Source organism: Mandrillus leucophaeus, unplaced genomic scaffold (assembly GCF_000951045.1).
Source record: "Mandrillus leucophaeus isolate KB7577 unplaced genomic scaffold, Mleu.le_1.0 Scaffold1238, whole genome shotgun sequence".
NCBI classification, from domain to species: Eukaryota; Metazoa; Chordata; class Mammalia; order Primates; family Cercopithecidae; genus Mandrillus; species Mandrillus leucophaeus.
Genome location: NW_012100743.1, coordinates 118,559 through 126,841, shown reverse-complemented (window position 1 = coordinate 126,841; position 8,283 = coordinate 118,559). Strand labels below are relative to the sequence as shown.

General features: G+C 35.5%; 1 protein-coding gene across 1 annotated transcript in view; it reads left to right on the top strand.

Moving 5' to 3' along the window:
- LOC105533285 (UDP-glucuronosyltransferase 2B9-like) overlaps positions 1-8,283 on the top strand; it is a 46,847-nt gene that overhangs the window by 1,631 nt on the left and 36,933 nt on the right. Inside the window, 3 exon segments of the mRNA XM_011971680.1 lie at positions 236-384; positions 5,557-5,688; positions 7,435-7,522. Of these exon segments, the coding sequence (XP_011827070.1) occupies positions 236-384; positions 5,557-5,688; positions 7,435-7,522 (369 nt within the window).

The following is an 8,283-nucleotide window of genomic DNA, read 5'->3' as shown; positions in this document are numbered from 1 at the left end:
AGATGTAGCTTAACCTCACAATTCTCCTACTACTTTGCCTTTCTTATAAATATTCATGGGCAAAATAAAAAATACATAAAATTAAATTATATCTATGAATGAGCATAAGCATATAGTTTTCAAAGCACAGACGCTTTTGCCTATATTTTTGCCTTCATTTTTCTAACCCCTTTCAGAAAATAACCTAATGTAATTATCTTGTGTCATCCACCTTTTCTTTTCTTTTTCTTGTCAGGAAGACCCACTACATTATCTGAGACAATGGGGAAAGCTGACATATGGCTTATTCGAAACTCCTGGAATTTTCAGTTTCCACATCCACTCTTACCAAATGTTGATTTTGTTGGAGGACTCCACTGCAAACCTGCCAAACCCCTACCTAAGGTAAACATACTGTCATTGGTTTTATTTTGTTGACTTCGAATTTTCAGTAGAAATGATTCTACAGTCTTCATTCAGAGTGTTTGACTTACACTGAAAGAAAGATGGGAAGTGGGTGGGGTAAAGCAAATACCAATTAGAGCTCATGTACATAGTGATACCATCACACGTATGTGAGTTTTATGAGTACTACTAATAGAGGGGAATACTAAGGAGACTTCAAAAATAGAGTTGGTTAAATTAAAGTCTCCATTATTTAACACCTAAGAAGGTATTGATCATGCATTTAAATAATATTTACAAAGGGATTAGCACAAAACACAGGTAAGTGCACAATTTTCTGTGAAAATAATGGACACAGTTTCTGTCCCCACATACCTTACATTCTACTTGAAAAGATAGAATATGTGCAAGTAGTAAAAATTACATAAAAACTATTATCTCAAGGAAAAACCCAATGTCAAGAAAGCATCAGTGGAGATCATAGAAAGTATCCTAGAGTCACTGATTACTACGATGAGAGCTGAACAATGTGTAGGAATAAGTAAAAGAATGATGGGGAGAGATAGACAAAGGAAGGAAAACAGGTAAAGTCATCAGGATAGTTCTCAAGTCCTCAGGTATAATTTGCAGGGAGAGACTAAGAATCAGATGATGCTGAGAGGCAAATTAGAGCCAGATACATATTAGGAGTTGAAATACTTATTTTAACACTTTTAAAACTATGAAAAAGAGTTAAGAAAGAAAGATACATGAAAAGATTCTCTTCTTTAAGAAGCGTTTTCCAGATATTCAATGATTAAATTGCAGGAGGGTCAGAATAAAGAGCCAGCCATTCAGGAAATTTTGCATGGATTCAGGTAACAGATGATGGAAAAGTGGACGAGTATGTTGATAGGAATAATGATACCTACATTTACAAAAATAGTGACAACTTTATATTGTGTTGTGTGAAAAAATATTAACACAGAAAAACACTTGAAGTGTCTCTGGCTTGTAGCCAGTTATTCAGAGATATTGTTTATTTTGCAATTATTATTATTTTGCTATTATTACTAATACTACTAATTACTTAGCATGTGCAGGTCACTTGAGATATCATTCTTCATTTAATAGTGCCAGATTTTTCAGTACATCGGAATTACATTATCTTGCAAAGTCATAGTTGACAGACACCATGTGGACTTGACTAAAAGTAGACTTACCAGTTTTGACAGTAAGATGAGCTATCGGGAGAACCCGTTCCTGATGTTTAACATTGGTTCTTTTCTATTTCCTAAGTGTCTAGGCTGGGTTGAGAAATAAAGAGAAAGAGTACAAGAGAGAGAAATTTAAAGCTGGGTTTCCGGGGGAGACATCACATGCCGTCAGGATCCCTGATGTTCCCCAGCCCTAAAACCAGCAAGTTTTCATTAGTAATTTTCAAAAGGGGAGGGAGTGCATGAATAGGATGTGGGTCACAGAGATCACATACTTCACAAGGTAATAAAATATCACAAAGCAAATGGAGGCACGGTGAAATCACAGGACCATGAATGAGGTGAAATTAAAATTGCTAATGAAGTTTCGGGCACCCATTATCATTGATAACATCTTATCAGAAAACAGGGTTTGAGAGCAGATAATCTGTCTGACCACAGTTTATTAGGTGAGAATTTTCCTCCACCTAATAAGCCTGGGAGCACTATAGGAGACCGGGGCTTATTTCATCCCTTAGGCTTCGACTATAAAAGACGGAATGCCTTAAAAAGGGGCTGTCTATAGGCCTACCTTCAGGGCGCATTCTTTTCTCAGGGATGTTCCTTGCTCAGAAACAGAATTCAGCGATAATTCTCCTATTTGCTTATGAAAGAGGAGAAATATAGCTTTATTCCGTCAGGCTCACTAGTGGCCAGTTCAAAGTTACCTCTCTTGTTCCCTGAACATTGCTGTTATCCTGTTCTTTTTTAAAGATGCCCAGATTTCATACTGTTCAAACACACAGGCTCTACAAACAATTTGTGCAATTGACACAATCACAGGGTCCTGAGGCGACATTCATCCTCTTCAGCTTACAAAGAAGATGATAGGACTAAGAAATTAAAGTAAAGACAGGCATAGAAAATCACAAGGATATTCATTGGAGAAGTGATAAGTGTCCATGAAATCTTCACAGTTTATGTTCAGAGATTACAGTAAAGACAGGTGTAAGAAATTATAAAAGTATTAATTTGGGGAACTAAAAAATGTCCGTGAAATCTTCCCAATTTGTGTTCTTCTGCCACAGCTTCAGTCAGTCCCTCCATCTGGGGTCCCTGACTTCCCACAGCAATGAGCTAGTTGAAATTCTAAAATTCTCCCATAGGTAATGAGGATCTTCACCAGTATCACAGCTTAAAACACTTCTTCAACAAAATAAATGTGTTCCTATAATATTTGCAGACAAACTCAGTTTCACTTAATCTTACTAAAGCATTTAAATCATTCTTCATTGAGTCTCCAGGGGTTTACATATTACAGCATAAACATACCCTATGAAAGCAGATGATTTTTGCCGTATGACAAGGGACTCATTAAAGCTCCCTGTGTCAACTTGCCTTAACATCATAGCTGCCTGGCAGAGAAACATAGAGATAATGACAATGCATGTATAATAAAGACCAAATAATTTATACCACTTGTATCTGAATAGTGTTCTTCGTTTCAATACCAAAAAAATTCTGTCGGCATATAAGATTATATTCTTTATGAAAGAACACAATAAACTCATATATTTTAAATTCGTATCACACTTTTAAAACGTGTACAAAGCAAGCATTCTTTATTACATTATTAAGTCATCTCTTAAAAGATAATTTTTGTCCACATAAAGCTGAGATTTTATTCCATTGTTAAAACTCAATATCTATATTGAATGCAAATTGCATGGGCTTTATATGATAACTTTCTCAAGAGACAAAAGCTGGGGTAAGACTAATGAAAAATCTATGCCACCCTGCCCTACTCTTGAAAGATTTTCCCACTCATACTAAGGGAAACCGATAGTGTCAGTAGGAAGGGGAAGAGAGTAGGACTTGTAGAAGGACAAGAAAAAGGATGACTAGTAGTACAATATTGATAATTACTACTATTAGCTGGTGTTACTAACTTGCAGAAAGATTTGAATGCAAGTCAGTGGTTGTGAAACCAGTTCTTTGTTTATTATGTAAAATAATTGCTAACCCAGGTTGCTTTCATTTCAATTAAATATTAGATTCTCAGATAATTTCTATATAAGAGAATAAGATATGACAAAATGTATCAGGTGTTTAAAAATCAATATTGCTGTAAGTTTTATACTATATTCATGTGAAATCATAGAGAGAAAAATATTAATCAAGGTACACCTATTTGACATTATGGAAAATATGGATGAAATTAACATTGGAAGTAGTCCAACATCTTAAATGAAGGAATAATTAAAAACTTATTCTATGTGCATACAATAGCATTACAATAATTTTATCAATGAAATATTCAATTACACTGTCAGCTGTAATACAAACAAAGGGAGTTAGAAATGATAAATGTAACAAGATGACAAGTTTTTGCAGGAGGAAAATGCATACACAATAAGATTAACATTTTCTAAATAAGCGTCACATGCATACATTTAGCTACATAAATAGGACAAAAGCCACGATGAAAAAATATATTTTACATAAATAATATCACAACATAAAAATTTTAGAAAAATTTTATTTAAATTTTCCATGCTTTTATAAAATTTCTTACATTAATCTTATATTATTTTTATGATGTTATCACAGAAGAAGAAACAACCGGTCCATATCAGTGATGAATCTGTAAACAGAGGTTAGGTTCCTTCAACACTGCATGGATAAACAGGGCTCTCAGCATCGAACTAGTGAGGTGAAACACTGAGCATCAGTTACAGGAAATATGGTGAACAGTCAACTACAGTCACGTACAATACCTACATGCCCCAAGTATTACCTGGAATAGCACTACAACGACTCTTATGTCAAGACTAAAAATCATATTTTAAAAATGCTCTGTAATATGTGGTCTGCTCAGTTAACATTTGGACATTTTTTCTTTGTTTTGTTAAGAACCATAAGGAAAAGTTTCACCATAATGATTAAATCCAAAAGTATTTAAGTTTAAATATTGGCTTACATTGGAGAATGCAAGTCAAAATAATTCTCAATCGATTGCAGCCAAGCACATCTTCATGAGGAGTGTAATGTGGTGTGAGTGAGCTACTCAAAAGAGAGACAAGCCCTCCCCTGCAGAAAGGTCTGGTGGCCTCTTCTATTCTGGTGCAAGTGCTTCCTCTGAGACACAACAAAGTGATGATGGGAGTTCCTCACATGCAGTTATAAATAGCACATCAGTTTAACAGTGTGATTTCAGGTCAATAGGTGCTCCACCTAAACAATAACCTGAAAATATGATCATTCAACTATGTAACTGTATACTGTACAATTCTGTATTATAAATAAGACTCCTGGACTAATTCACAGAAATTCCAATTACAATACCAAACTCCAGAATGTCAGTGGTTCTTAACCATCAGCTTTTATTTTTGTTTAGTTTTTCAAAAACTACCAGAAAACTCTGACAAACTTTAAGTGAAGTAAAAAGCGCTGTAGAGAAACATAAATGTAGATATAAAATTATCCCAACAGTGAGCAGCTTATCCTCAGAGCTCATAGTGAGGGAAGTAAACACTAATGGCTTCCAACTAAAAGAATCCTACAGAAAACCTGCCTGAAATCAACACAAGTGATTTAGTAGAACAACAATATAGAATTAAAGCTGAGTGGTGCCACTTTCCAAGAACGTATATTAGTAATTTTAGTATTATAAGAGAAGAGTCTGTGTGTAATATTTTTGACATTATCTCCTTGTTTCCGTTTTATTGGTTGCTTTTTTTTTTTCCTTTCCCCCCTTGCCCCCAATTCCTTCCCCTTCTCCCCTTGTTTCCCCAATTTTCTTAGCAGCGTCCACCTATCTCACATTTTGTATCTCATTTCAAAAACCCTGAGTGATTGAGTCAGTTAGAAAATATTATTTATTCCAATGATTACTCAAAATACCTGATTTTCTCTCTTTAGTAACTTGTCCCAATTCTTTCAGTAGTGCCTGCTGTGCTGTTACTCTTTTGTGATGAAACAAATTCTTTTTTCACAGGAAATGGAAGAGTTTGTACAGAGCTCTGGAGAAAATGGTGTCGTGGTGTTTTCTCTGGGGTCAATGGTCACTAACATGAAAGAAGAAAGGGCCAACGTAATTGCATCAGCCCTTGCCCAGATCCCACAAAAGGTAAGATGAAGTGTCTTACTGGTGTGGAAAACTACTGAAAGAGCCTGCTAAAGATTGTAAGTAATCCAATTATAGAAACTTCTGACAACTGTGAAGTTGACCAAAAGTTGAAAAATTAGAACAAGGATATTCCTGGACAAACAGTGATAAGTTTGAAAATTGTGGTTGCATTTAAAAAGAAAATGTTTTTAAGTATGAACATTCCCCTATGTAAAATATGCGGACAATTAATTGTATGGAGAAAGGTATTTAAAAAGTGTTTGGAGACTTCACCTCCTGTCCCGTAAAATTTTGAATTGTGTATGTGATCTACACGGAGTGAGTATTAAAGAGTAGATTGAACTCTTTATAGCCGAATATAGCCTTAAATGTGCTTGTATAGCATCCACCGACAGAAGTCATAGTTGTGCCTCAGACTTAGAGGTTGCATGTGGCCCTGAGGGAGTTTCTACCCTTGGTATGCATGAGTGGTTTCTATTAGCATCAGTGGGAACTCACTGCTCCATAAGTATCCACCAAAGGCAACTTGAGACCCAGAGTTGTTTTTAATTTCTGATATTAACAGTCATACATACTGCTGAATTTAACTCAATATATTTCAGGTAAGTGAAAATGGTGCTTAATGTAGTCTTTAGAATGACTTTCAGGTGTTTTCATAAAAAATGTGTATCCAGAACTGTTTCCTTGTAAAAACACAAGTAAGACTCATGATCATTTTTTTCGGAACAGTTTTCCTAATCTCAGCAGTATCCAATGAGTGAAGAACACTTGACTGATTCTTGGGCCATCTCTTTTACTTATCGTACTCTGGAAGCTCTTGGTGAATGTTTACTATTATGGAATGTAATATTTCTATTTGCACTTTAAGTCAGATGCTTATATAAAATACCTGACAACAAAGGAGAAGATTGGCTCTGTTAGTAATTACGCGGTATATACTTTATTTAAAGATCTGTGGTAGTATAACACGATTGAATGTCATTAATTTAAGAATAATAACTGCCACATGTGGGGAGCAGGGGAGTAAGGAAAATGAATTCCAATCCTGTGATTAAAAGTGTAAACTATAGGCCAGACATGGTAGCTCACGCCAGTAATCCCAGCACTTTGGGAGACCAAGGCAGGCGGATCACGAGTTCAGGAGTTTGAGACCAACTTGGCCAACATGGTGTAACCCCATCTCTTCTAAAGATACAAAAAATTACCCAGGCATGTTGGCATGCACCTGTGATCACAGCTACTTGGGGGGCTGGGGCAGGAGAATCACTGTAAGAGGTGTACCTGAGTAATGTTCATGGTACTATTCAGAGAAAGAAAGCAAGCCTTTTCTGTACAACCTCACCCACATCATCATATTCTGACTGGTGTGAGATGCTGTCTCATCATGGTTTTGATTCTCATTTCTCTAATGATGTGTGATGTTAAGCTTTTTTTTTTTTTTTCATATGATGACTGGCCACATATAGGTTTTCTTTTAAAAAGTGTAACGATTTTTTAAATACTTGAACTTTTCATTGATAATCTGATTTTTTCTAAGATACTGTTTTGGAAAATCATGATTTCCTTATGTGCCTAACTAGTTATAAAAGTTGAGAAAATTAAATGTGAGTATTCTATTTACATCAGTCTTTGAGTAGTTCTGATTTACTAACATCCCTTGATCTCGTTCCTATCCTTTTACAGTTCTAACATTCTATAACTTTTGAATTCCACTCATGGAATAAGATATTTTCTTTACTGTAACAGGTTCTGTGGAGATTTGATGGGAAAAAACCGGATACCTTAGGCCTCAATACTCGGCTCTATAAGTGGATGCCCCAGAATGACCTTTTAGGTAAGACTCCGGTGAACAAATACTGGATATATTAGTAACAGCACATTAGAATGTTAATAGTCATGAAACAAGATTGTTGCATATTTGTTTATGAAAAACAAAATGTAACTTCTTTATATTTATTTACCAGTCCTAGAGGAAAAGAATACGCTATAATTATTGGCATTTTATGACATACACTCACATTCTTTATGGTCAGAATCAGCAAGAATCTTTATTTCAGATGTTACTACATCTCACAGAACTTTTCAATAACTTCCTGAGCTGTCTCTCTGTCTCCTATTTCTACAACTTTACACCTGTTGTTTCCTCTCCTGCAGGGTTATTTCAAATGCCACCAAAAATAATAGCTCTTCTATCACCAGTGATTCTGTATTTTCTGAAGGATTAAATTGTTAATCTTAATCATAAAGTGATGACAGGTCATGATGAAGTGTGATGTTTCCTTCCTCAATCCTAGCACCACCACCAACCCACTGCCTGCTGCCTTGCACACCCCACATATCACACTCTGTGACTGCACTTGAAATAGCAGTTCACATCATGCCCATCTCTTTGCTGTATTCTTTTTTACACATTTAAAAAATCTAGATCACACTTTTTCATTAGTCCAACTGGAACTCTTGTATTGTTTTGCAGTCTGAAGTCACACACACCATGCAGCCTTCACTTGCATACCCAGCACAAGTATGTGTTTTTTCCTCTGAAGTCTGAAAAGCAATAGCAAATTAGTTCAATGTGTTATCTAGAAAACACTGTCA